Source organism: Carassius auratus, chromosome 21 (assembly GCF_003368295.1).
Source record: "Carassius auratus strain Wakin chromosome 21, ASM336829v1, whole genome shotgun sequence".
NCBI classification, from domain to species: Eukaryota; Metazoa; Chordata; class Actinopteri; order Cypriniformes; family Cyprinidae; genus Carassius; species Carassius auratus.
Window position 1 is genome coordinate 16,416,669 of NC_039263.1, and position 12,856 is coordinate 16,429,524.

General features: G+C 38.9%; 1 protein-coding gene across 3 annotated transcripts in view; it reads left to right on the plus strand.

Annotated features, from left to right (window-relative positions):
* unc5da (unc-5 netrin receptor Da) overlaps positions 1-12,856 on the plus strand; it is a 179,954-nt gene that overhangs the window by 117,689 nt on the left and 49,409 nt on the right. For 2 of the 3 annotated variants that reach the window (XM_026196317.1, XM_026196318.1), the window contains exons 3-4: positions 10,343-10,486; positions 11,329-11,432. In XM_026196317.1, the coding sequence (XP_026052102.1) occupies positions 10,343-10,486; positions 11,329-11,432 (248 nt within the window). Of the gene's footprint in view, positions 1-8,577; positions 8,662-10,342; positions 10,487-11,328; positions 11,433-12,856 lie in introns of those variants that run through there. The other variant, XM_026196319.1, reaches the window with a different exon arrangement.

The following is a 12,856-nucleotide window of genomic DNA, read 5'->3' on the forward strand; positions in this document are numbered from 1 at the left end:
TACCTCATTTGACTTTAATTTATAAAATACTCTAAGTGGGATCTTATAAATCACTTACACTTATCCTCAGTCACTTTGGTTTGCAAAGAAGTATGTGCATTTATCTAAACAATTCGTACAAACATCACCACACAATGGATTACCTGCAAAAGTCTGTAACTTACTCAGAATATTTAGTATTTATATTTATATCTCTCAAAAGTAAGTATTTACAGTATGTCAATAAACACATCAGTGGCATCAGAATTATGAAAAGTCCTCAAAAAAGTCATTGTTCACAAACAAGAAAGTCAAAATGCTTAGTCATATTGTCAGTATAAGAGTGCACTCTTAGTATTACCTGCTGTAAACTATGGCAATAGTTTGGATGACAGTTACTGAACTGAAATGCAGAAGGCTGCACTTCTTACAGGTCTATGCCATATATCCATTTCAAATGTACAAATTTACACATTACTCTATGTGGGATATTGATTTAAAAACTGGATAGGATACAGTTACACTTTTACTAGAGGTCTGAAAAAAGTACATCATTGAGAAATATAATAGAAATATTGGCACAAAGGTGGAAAGAAAATTAGAAATTCCAATGTCAACATTTGTAACTCTTGTGTTGTTCTCTATCTATATATGCTTTCCATTTGAAGGTTTATGAGATGCACCTTTGAGCAATTTCGGAGAACTGGTTTATCAATGGTTGATCTACATTCTCTTCATTAAGTCAAGATTCACTTCCACAATTAATGGCAAATTTACAAAAAGTCTAATTGAAATGTATATGCTTGACAGTTTATGTCAACTAGATAAACCATTTTGCATTTAATGACTTATACGATGAACTAATGACTAAATGTTTTGAGGTGTAAGATTATTGCATAGAGAACTATATAATGCATTTTGAGCAACATGGCAATAGCAACTGATAATGTAGGAAACCGCAGACATGTACATAATCAATAGCATGAATGTACTGTACCAAAGCAATCGCAACTTGTTTAAAAGAATAAGAAACTGTTTTATGATGTGCACAAGTGACTAGATGATGTGGAGGATGAACAAGTGGTTTTGAGAATTTTATTTCTGATTCAAAGCAACTGAGAAAAACCATAGAGGTTGCTGTTGTAATTATGCTAAATCTTTTATGAAACAGGTCTCATGGTGCATTTATAATAAGGACAATCTCCCTGGAGCTTCATGGGTTTAAGTGACTTGCCGCAGGCACAGTAGTGCTTATAGATTAGCCCTTGTGGGACTCAAACCTACAGCCTTTTAGTTATCATCCTAGATATTTAACCAGGAGGCCACACAACCCATTTTAAAGTAGAAAGAACCTACTGCTTACAAATCTATGTAACATCAGCTCACATGCTGAAAGCCTCAAGGCTGATCTCGGATCATGTGCTAAAATAAACATCCAACTCAACTGAGATGTTGCATGCGCCCAGCTTGCTATCTCAGCTTCCTCTTAGCACACTTACAGAGATCTTCTATCCGTGCCCGGTATTGACCATTGAGTCTCAGCAGGATGTTGGACTGCCTAATCATCTCTGTACATCTTTGAGGCTCCGTTGATTAAGACCGGGCTCCCTCAGTCCAGCACAGATATGCACCGATTGCATCTCTCCGGTGGCAAAGCCGATAAATCAGACTCGGAGAGCAGAAGCTGTGGTGTCCTTGGACTGCCTGCGTGCCTGCTTGGATTATTTGTCTTGCTGGGCTGAATGGATTCACTCACGGATGGATGGTTTGTAAATCTGTCAGTAATTTTGAAATGGTGCACTTTGTGAAGACTGGTAAAGACTGTAAAACCGCACTGCGGGACAGGACGAGCTTGATGAAGACAGCCGGTGTCTTACGGACTTATATATACACACAAATAATCAAATTCTATCTGCCCCGAAATGAGAAAAACTACTTTAGGATGTGAATCAGTTGCACTAGTCCTGGACCATGAAACAGTGTAATTTACTGCACTATAAATATCACCCAGGGTTTGTTTGTTTGTAGAATTTTAGGCATTTGTGTTTGGCTCTGATTCCAGAACACAAAATTGCAGGCATTAATAGAAATGTAAAAGGAAAGCTCCGGCTTTACCACCTCATGTTTGATGAACGCCGTCAGGAAGAGTGGCCAGCTTGCAGGTCTGTTTCAGAATTAGCCAGCTCTGTTTCCTTCCTGTGGCCAAACACACAGTCACAGCAGAGCTGGCTAACAGAACTGGACACCACTGCGATTCTCTGGCATATGAACAGAATCACGCACGAGCAGGACAGTATAATCACCTCCCAGCAATATTCACAGCTTCGTTTGCTACTAATGCAACACTGTTGTATTATAAACATGAGCTTTAAAATCTGGTACTGCAATTGCATTTTAAATTTAGAGATGTCACAGGGATAGGTTTCCAAAAAATTCTGTCATCATTAACTAATCCTGATATCGTCCCAAATCTGTATGACCTGTATCTTTCTTCTGCAGAGCATAAAAAAGGGGGGTTGCATTGACTTGAAAATGCTATAGTATAAAGGCCCATTTGAAAGAGTGTTTTCCTAGGGTGATGTCTAACGAACATCTGCAGGTCAATGGGGGCTCAGGTGTGTGACCTTACAGACACACCTCAGGCGTTGGTGGTTCACTGTGCGGTCACTGATTTATAATTCAGTTGTGATGAGAGTGTGAGTGTGTGCATCCAGTGCATTATCACACATTTGTGCACCTGTGCTTGATAAAATGTACTGGTTTGTTTTATAATTATGAGGACTGTGTTGGCTTTTATGCTGGCGCTTCATGAAAATGTATTTGATAGGGCTCTGTGAGCTGCAGCGCCTGTGAGGAATCAGTTGCTCGTGTTGCCAGGGGTGATAATCATCATGGCTACAATTGATAGCAAATGACTGTAGGAATTGTTCACCCAAAAATGAAAATTCTGTCATTACATACCCGTTGGCTGCTGTATTACAAGTTAAAGTTGCATGCCAGCTTTGTGTATAACAGACCAAAATGATGCCCTTATTCTCTGATAACTTCCCCTTAATTGAGTTGTCAGCTCAAGAATAGCTATCGGTGGGTTGAAGTTGGCAACCAGATCAGTGAACAACTGATTCCTTTGAATCAGTTTTTTTTAAGGAACCAGTTGATTTGGTTCACAAATCAGACCGAACATCGTCAACAATAGCCTTTGTAGGCAGTGTGCCAACATATAGCGCCATTGCGCTATGGGTGTCCTGAGTTAGAATCCTGGCTTGTGGACTTTTCCAATCCCACCCCCCTCTCTCCCATTTTGCTTCAAGTGAGTTGAACTTCAATGAATGAATAATTTTATGAATCACTCACTTTTGAGTCAGGTTTTTTTTTTTTTTTTTTTTTGTGAACTAGTTGAATCAGGTAAAAAAAAAAAAAAAACCTGAACAACCTGTTAATGAATCAGACTGAGTCAGTCTAAAATTGGAACAATTAATTCTAGATTCAGAAGTTGAATTCATTTATTTACTGATTCATTGATCCTGTTACAGTCAGGGATTGTCTTACTAATGGGGGAAGAAAGGGTTTGTATTACTTACAATTGGAGAAAGCGTAACGGTCAACTTGGATCATGTGTGCCTTAATAACTAATCACATTACAGCCTTGACGTCATTGAATTTCAGTCGGAGTTGTGTTACACTCAGTCACCATTTACGGATACCATAGGAATGAATGAGAAGTGCCACAAGTTGAAGTCGTGAAAAGTTGTGAAAAGTCAGAAGTATTTTTTCAATGTAACCTCTTAAAATAGTACAATCCAAAAGTATTGTTTAGTGTAAAACATGTTGAAGATTAGCAGATAGGATGTCAATTCATTAAATGAATAAACTGTTTCCTCTAAAAAGCTGCTTATTCAGGGTAGTGAAGTGAAGGGTAGTATGAGTGAGTTGAAAGAAACAACTCAAAAGAGTGATTCAATTCTTTATGAACGTGTTGATCCTTTTCACAAATTAGATTGATTCAGTTGGGTAAACCTTTAACAAAGCTTCACACCATTATCCCTATTTTAGCCAAGAGCTGAAACAGTGTGTGAGTAGGCCTTGATATCTAAAGAAAAAAAAAGAAGTTTTTTTTTTAGATTCCACAGAAAGTGCCTCAACGGCCAAACCTTAGCCTGTTGTCATGGCTATGGATATGGGCTGGAAGAGAGCAGGGCAGGGCAGGGCAGTGCAGAGCAACGGTAAGCCAGAGCAGTATAACCCCACTGCTCACTGATCAATACAGATCACACGGCTAAAGCCTCTGATCCTACTACCACAGAGAAAGAAAGATAGTCAGACTGAGAGCAAAAAAGAAAAGAGAGAGGAGGAGAGATTTATTAGGAGCGCAATAACGATAGAGATCTGCCAAAGGAGAGATTTATGGAGTCGAATGGAGGGATGGGCGGAGAAGGATGGAGGGTGAGGGAGAAATGCAAGAAGAAAGGGTAACATTAAAGAGATTTAAGGGGAAGTGGATGAGAGGATGCAAGAAGTCTACAAGAAGTCTAGGAGGAAAAGAGTTAAAGGAGTAGTTCACTCAAAAATGAAACTTTGTTGCTTCACGTCCTATATGACAGAATAGAAAAAAACACAAATGAAAGACAAAAGATGTTTTGAAGAATGTTCACGCAGCATATTTTCATAAGTGGTTTTAAAGGTCATAAAAGCCTTTTCTAAGTATTAAAAAGAGCAGCGCAAATCTGCTTCTGCGTTTCATCTAAAAAAGAAAGCCAAATAGGTTTGGATTGACAACCTGGTGAGTAAATTATATCAGAATTTTGTATATTTTGGGAGAACAATCTCTTTAAAGGTCACTGTATAGAGTTAGATAAGAGAAGACACTTGGAAGGCAACTACAAAAGGAGGGAAAAGGGGACACAGCAAGAGATGGAGGGTGAGATGGTCCTCACCTGCTGTTTGGCGACTGCAAGAGGGATCGACGTCCAGCATTCTGCATTAAGATCACAGCTAGCCCACTGTGCTATATCATCTACCGCCAACAGAGAAAGACCGACACAAGACAAGATGCATTGAGATCTAGAAAGGACAAAGAAGATGGAGAAAAACAGAGGAGAGGGAGTTCGAAAAAGATGGAGGAAGGGAAAAGAAGATGCATGCCCTTACGAATCCTCAGGGCTGAATGAGCTATACATGAACATGCAAACAACAGCAAAATAAGCTGTAGCTGCAATCCAGGATTATGAACAGTAACTGTTTAGACTTCTCACAGACTTGTTAACAAAAGGCTTTGATGCAGGATTAGCAGTTGCACTCCAGTGTCAGTCAAGGCACTACTGAAAACGCTCAGACTGTCTAAAAGGGCTTTTTAGCAGTGTTACGTCACTCCACTGTTATTACTGTAGTTAACAAAATTATCACAGTTAATATTATAACAGCATTATTCAAATGTTTTGGAAATTTTCAGAAAGTACTGAAACATCCTGTAATCATTTCAACAAGCCTTCTATAGAAAAGGAACAAATAAAAATAGCAGCACGTATTGTTTGCTTAAACATTTAATAATAACATTTACATGGACAAAAAATATCACATAACATGTTCATATAGTTTTCGTATAATTTTAGACCACATGTGCATTGTCAGTTCACTTTTTAGTGCTTAATCCTGGTTTATACATACGCATAGTTAGGTAATGTAAATGAGTGGCAATTGCATTCTACATCCGAATTGATTCTTGAAAAATTATGCATTTGCAGAATTTCTATGCAGTGTGTACAAAACCAATCTAAACAGCTAGTCATTAATGACATATTTAGACTAGTCTTTTCTGTATGTGCTGTGCAAGAAATCACAGGGTATGTTTTGTTTGCTCATTAGTGTTGCCATATCTTGCTAGAAAAGAAAAAGAAGAACCCAATAAAATATAGCAACCTACTTTAACTCCATAAACTGGGTCACTTCATGAGCTAAGCACAAACAACAAGCCCAAAGACATTTACTAAGTGTCACTTATAATAAGTGGACATGGCAACACTTCTAAACTTAAACAAAAAAGACCTAATCCCATCTATGAAAGGGGAAATCCAGACATCTCAAAAACTGCTTACTGAACTTGCAATTAATTTACATATTTCAGATCAGCAACAAAATTGGAAATGAACACCCCATACATTGTCACAAAACTATAATTTAGGGGGTTTTCACTCCTGAAACTTGTACACAGTGTGTACAGTACGTGACCTTAGAAATATATATAAAGGGCTAACATTTTTAAAAAATCACACTAATCTAATATGATTTTAAGGAGAAATAAAAAATAAAGCTGCACTAACTGTTGGTAATTTTATCTTGGTTTATTGTCAAACTGGTAACCATTTCATCCCTAGTCACGTCACACAAATACGGCCGTTCTGCAGTTTGAAACACTTGCCCAGATGTGGCACCGACAAACATCATTCGCCCATGCTGTCATCTGTGGTTTTTAATCTTAGAAGTGGCCCTATAACCTCACATGCACACTGCGTGTCTACAGGATCAGAAGGCTCACAGGGATGGAACAGACCTCCGACTGCTTAAAGAGCTCAAAGCCAACTGTCGGACAGTTCACACACGCAAACACACAGCTGCAGCCTGATGGCTGCCAACACAAGGAGAGGGATCAGATCTGTTGGTCTCTGCCAAGCCCTGGGAGAGCGAGGACACTTTGGACATGGCATCACTGGACATGCAGATCCAGACACTGAGACATTGTTACTGTTGTGAGATGCCGATTTGGTTCTCCAAATCTCTCCCAGAACTCTCCACTGCCACTCAGCAACAAGCCACAAGCCAGATCCCAGCACTGACACACACACACACACACACACACACACCAATCTCCAAATGCTGGAACAGGACAAGAAAGGAAAAGAGGGATGAGGACCATGGGCGAGCAAACCCACCACTGACTCTCTTGTAGACTATGGGCCCTCCAACTCTAAATCTGGCGTGAAAAGTACAGCAGGGATGAAGATGAGAGCCGGCTTGGAAAGCAGAAAAGGAATACATGAATGTGTTGGGACCAAGAATTAGAGGATAAAGAAAAGAGGGAAAATGAGGAAGTGGATTTTTTCTTTCTTGGATGGAAGCTTGGATCTTTTCAAGGTCAAACACAGTATAATTGTAGTGTAATTTTATAGTTCTATCTATTGAATGGTATATTTAGTATAGTGTGTGTGTGTGTGTGTGTGTGTGTGTATATATATATATGTGTGTCTATTTATACACACACTTACACTCTATACTTTTTTTTACATGTTGACATTCTGTAAGCCTGACTGCTTGTCAAACATAATGTTTTTAATATTGCATGAACTAATCAAATAAGATGCATGCATGTCATCACAAGAAGCAGAATTCCACTTAGAACTAGCACAGGATGTGAAAGAGCTCTGTTCCTTATGGATGCTCAGACATTTCAGCAGTTCATAGTTTGTACAGGGCTTGGCGCAAGTTCAGGAACACAAGATGTCTGTGTGTTTACAAGCACAATACAAGCACTATAGATGTGTATCTGGGCTTCATAGTTAATCCATGGCCTTTGGCAGCCATGACAGGATGTCACATTTGGTTGGTTTGTGGGAGATTTTCTTCTGTCTACTCTAATGGATGCCTCAGAAACAATGGGTTTACTATCACATATGCCAGGGTCTATGTGCTTCCTGTAAGGCCACACACAACACTGGCATCAGCTCCAGCACTCTCCATATGCTACACATTCATAATCGTTAGTCATGCTTTACTGTTTTCTACTTTCCTTTGTCTGTACACACACACTCTGTCTCTGTCCCTGGCCTGAAATGATGATTTATATGGTTTATTTAAAGTCAGCGGTGCCTCCAGTGAAACAGTTTCCTTGGTGGCAGCACTTTGTCCGAGCAGTCACACACTCAAGCTTCTTGTTGTTTAGTTTCAAACTTGGCTTGGGCATCTCGATTCCTCTGAGTATCTGCGGACGAGTGCTGGAAGGTTCCAGTTTCTTGGCTGCTTCTCCGGGGGCGGAATTGGATGCGACAGAATCTGTATCTGAGGTGGTGTGTACATATCTTCTTGCCAATAGCAATGAATTGAGAAAATGTACCAGCCATACATATTTCTTACAGCCTGTGATTCTGTATTTTATCTGTATATCTCTTTTTACATTTCATTTTATCTCTATATATCTGTCTCTTCAGATAAAAACAAAACAAAAAGAAAGAATACATACCTGTTTTCTATTATAAAATATAACTATGCATACATCTGTGTAGTTAAAAGTACTAAAATAAGTATTCACATGACATTTACAGCTAGAAGTGATTGGCTCAAAGCATCCTGGCAGCAGAACTGAGAGACCATGAGCAAAGATGGTTGAACATTGCCAAGCAACTGCCATTGAGATAAATGGGAATGAACAGACATTTTTCTCCTGGTATTAAAGACCTCCTTGATCTCTACAGGTTATTTTGCCAAGTCACTTAGAGGTCTCATTTCCTTCATGTATAACCCTGAATGCAGATAAACAAGTATTTTCATTTCATATTCTCCACAGGAGCCTTCATTGCAGGCCATATATTCAGCACCGTCACATTATCCTGTGAATATACAGCTCTCCATCGCAACATTCAGCTGGGGAATTGTATTTGGGCTGGTATCTAGAGCTGGCGTGCTTTACTGAAGGTGTCTGCTGCTGCTGTCTTTTCTCTTCCTTTTGGCACAGGAAGCTCAGTTTCTCTTCTGTCAGTTTTGTTCTGTTCCCCACAGGCCTGTTTGAAAGATAATCATTCAGATTTAAAGGATTATAGATGCTTAGAGTCCTGACCTGACTCAGTCTCCCTTTATTTAGCAATACCCTTTTCATTTCAAATCCTCTCCGTCTCTCTCTCTCACCGTCTCTCTGCTCATATCTCACAGCCAAGCGTGCTTCTCGGACTGAGCAATTCTGAATTGATTTTCCATTGCTTACCTTAATATCATTAAAGAGGAGTCTCATTTTCTCTCAGCAGAGCAAATACACCCACAGAGACCCGCACGGAGGCTCACATTAATGCTGCCGTCTGCGACAGAGTTCCATAGCTGTAATTCTCCCTCCGCTACCCCTTAACATAATTGTGTCTCTAATTCACAGTACGGTTTCATTTAAAACAGTTTTCACTTTCTGTGAACTCGCTCTCATATTTCAGGTCTCTCTTTTGGTTCAACTCTCACCATTGCCCTGGCTCGTATATTTTGGTTGTGTTTTGCAAAGCTTTCTGGATATTGGCTGCGAGAAGACATAATCCACTACCTCAAACGCCGCTTGCATAATTTAATGTTTGGTCGGCACGACAACAGTACTAAAATTAGGCTTATGACAGAAAGAATACATTATACAGCAGCCTGGGAAGAGAGCAGCATGGTTGGAGAGGAGCTTGGGGAATGCTTTTAAAAACTCCCTCAGATTCTCTATAGGAAGATGTGCATTATTTTTTCATAATTCCCATAATCCTGCATTCTGACTCATACCAATTTTTTACTTTATTTAATCTGTTACTACCTGGTCATGGTTCTTGTAAGAACCACAAGGGTTTGGTAAGTTCATTAAACAAAAACTAGGCCCAAGTGGCCTCATGCAATATTGGATTAGAAGAAAATGAACATTAGAGCGTTACGATAGATGTGTGGTAAAAGCAGCGCTGTTTATTCAGAGCACCAGCCCTCTTAGGGAATATGGTTTAACTGGCTTTTAATTTTAGTGTCTGCTATTTGTTTAACTCCATTTAAAGACATTTTGAAACTTTTCATGCAGTAAGCTTATTGTAGCTTGGAGTTGAATTACATTTAAATGTATACTATTTGATGATTTATTTCTTGGAATCAATCAGAGCCGTATGTACTGTATAAGGGACCAAAAACATTGGGAATCTCATTTAGAGAGTCATTAAATGTGCATAGAAAAATTTTTACTTAATGCACAGGTAAAGCTAGAAAATAATTTAGTCAAAAAAAGGGTGAAGAACAGTTTAGCTAAATATTTTGCTTCAGAAATGCCTCACAGAGACTTGTGCGCAGAGCCTTAAATCAGTGAATCGTAAGAGAGAGAGAGACGTTTAGAAAGCTTTTGATTATTCGGTTCACTGTGCAAACATTGTGATATAAATACATTTAAACAGGTTACACTGCTGCTTTTGGAAACAGTGCTCATTAATGGAAATGCTGCATTGTTTTGGGAACAGCTGAGCTGCTGCAAAATGCAGTTAAGTTTAGAGAATCGCTACCTTTAGTTAATACTGATTTACAAAGACTGTAGCCCTTAAAAAATGTGGATCGTGTCTCCTTTTTTTTTTTTTTCTTAGCCATTTATTTTTTCCTTTCTGTGCAGGGCTGAAGATCCGTGAAGTGATGATAAATGTGTCCAGACAGCAGGTGGAGGACTTCCACGGACCCGAGGACTACTGGTGTCTGTGTGTGGCCTGGAGTCATCTGGGCACCTCCAAGAGTCGCAAAGCCACCGTCCGCATTGCATGTCAGTAATAATTATATATATATAATTTTAATATTTATATGGAATAGCTAGGTTTTTCCACAGCACCAAATGGAATTGCAGAATGGAAATACTGGATACTGGAAATACTGGAAATTACTTTCTAAATAGGTTTTGCAAACTCTTGCACTAATGAAAACATAATTAGATCAAGTCAGCATTATTGTATTATTATTTATATACAATTTTGGTGATGAAAACAAAGTTAGCACACCTAGGCTCCAAAACAAAATGGTAATAATAATTTAATAACAGACCATCACACAGCTGACATTTGGAGGTTGCAGGCTCTTCATCAGGCAATATAATCAAGATATTAATTAATATTTTGAATTAGCTTTTCTGGATTTTGGAAACATTTTTATTTAGTTTGAATTTGTATACAATTTTACATTACTAATTATTTCAATTACCTTTTTCTTTTATGTTTCCAATTAATATTATTTTTTAAAATTAATGTTTTTTTTTTTTTTTTCGTTACACTGGATAGTACCACCCTTAAAATACCATTATTTGAACCTTATTAACTCCTATAGTTGAACTGTAAGATAATTTACTGTAGAAGCCATTTTATACTAATGCCAATAGTGAGTTGCTAAAATTGTTTGCATTAACCTTCATGTGTTAATGCACATCAGTTTAGGCCTTATTTTTAGATGTACTAGGAGGAAGAATTTGTTTATATTGAATCACAACAATATTCCATTGTTGTGAATCACATTGGAATCATCATTCAAATTGTTTTTAACAAAAAAAATATCTACTTGATTTTGCTAGTAACGTAGCAACTTCATCTAACCAGTGTCCTTTGTGTTTCCATATAGACCTACGGAAGAACTTTGAACAGGAACCGCAGGGGATGGAGGTGCCTATTAATGGCATGATCGTTCTCCACTGCCGCCCACCCGAGGGAGTGCCTGCAGCTGAGGTGAGTGGGTAACAGCTCCCTCTACCTGTCTGGATGTGTGAGTGTTCAGTCTATTGAACAGAATTTAAAAGGACAAATCAATCAGTCAGTGCTGACATTCAGTACGCTGTATGTGTCTTGCCTTATAGGCATTTGATGAGCATGCTTTCCCCGTGAATTAGGGATGAGTGCAGCTGTATTTCCGAGCGAGTACCAGTGTATGCATTATCATTACCGTAGTCAGGATTCTGGAACGGAGATATATTTAAAAGTGCATTTGCACAGGATCTGCAGTGCATTTACATGTGTCTGTTGATTTTTTTCTGGGGGTTTTTAGCAAGCACCTTCTCATTACATTAACTTAAGGGATGTTTGTGTCTCTTTTAAGAACTTTCTACTTTCCTTCTATATTTTTTTTCTTATATACAGTATGTCCTGAATAATATGTGTTTTCTGAAACAAGAACTGCCCCATGCTGCTCAGTTCCAGCAAGAGATAAAAGATTTAGCTCAAATGGACAGTTTGTGTTACTGTAGGCCCCTCGTCTTCAGCTTGCTGGGTCACTCGCAGGGCCTTTTCTTTTATATGCATGAATGCCAGTTCAGAGATGAACACAGACTTTGAATAATGCAGAGCAAATCCCATCCTAACCCTCTGAACTGCTGCTCACTGTCCTAAGAAAACTCATTCTCCTGGGAACAGGGTTGCATTGTGAAGCAGCAGTTGGTCTATCTATCTGTCCATCCATCTCTGTTTTTGATATAACTCTGGAGTCTGCATTCTAGTTTGCAGCAAGAAGTGATACTGAATTATGTGGGTGTCAAAGGAATGTTCTGAGAAACCGCTCTCAGGTTCATCTCAGTGACTCCAAGTATATAATATCGAACCTCCTACAGAGTTTTGTGACAGGCTTAGGAGGATATCCATGTGCTTAGTGGAAATCAAACTCAAAAGAAGCAATTGCTTCTCATAAACCCAGTGTCAAATTATTATCATCCCCCACATTCTGGTGAGATGATAAGTGATACCGCTGCGTCTGCTTCTCTGAGGCTGCTGACAGATTCCTTGTGTTTTTTTTTTTTTTTTTTTATGTCACTCTGTGTTCTCTGTAGTAGTTTCAGAACAAGCTATACTTAAACTAGGCCACCGCATTTCAACATCAGCTTAAAAAAAACAAAACAACAACAACAACAAAAAACAAAAAAAATATCAACCCGTGCCATCTGTCTTGTTGGAAATAAATCTAAAATGGCTGTATGGTGAGCTGCCGTCTGTGATCTGGAGGGAAGCAGCCTGCACCATCACTACAGCTAATCAATAGTTACCAGAGCCAACATGGTGCTGCTGCTGAAAAGGATAGTCAGGCTTAGGCGATGTTTGAGAGCATGCCAAGATCCGGGTGCAGAGGTCTCTGTGCCAGAAGGGTTTGTCGCTGGAGATTACAG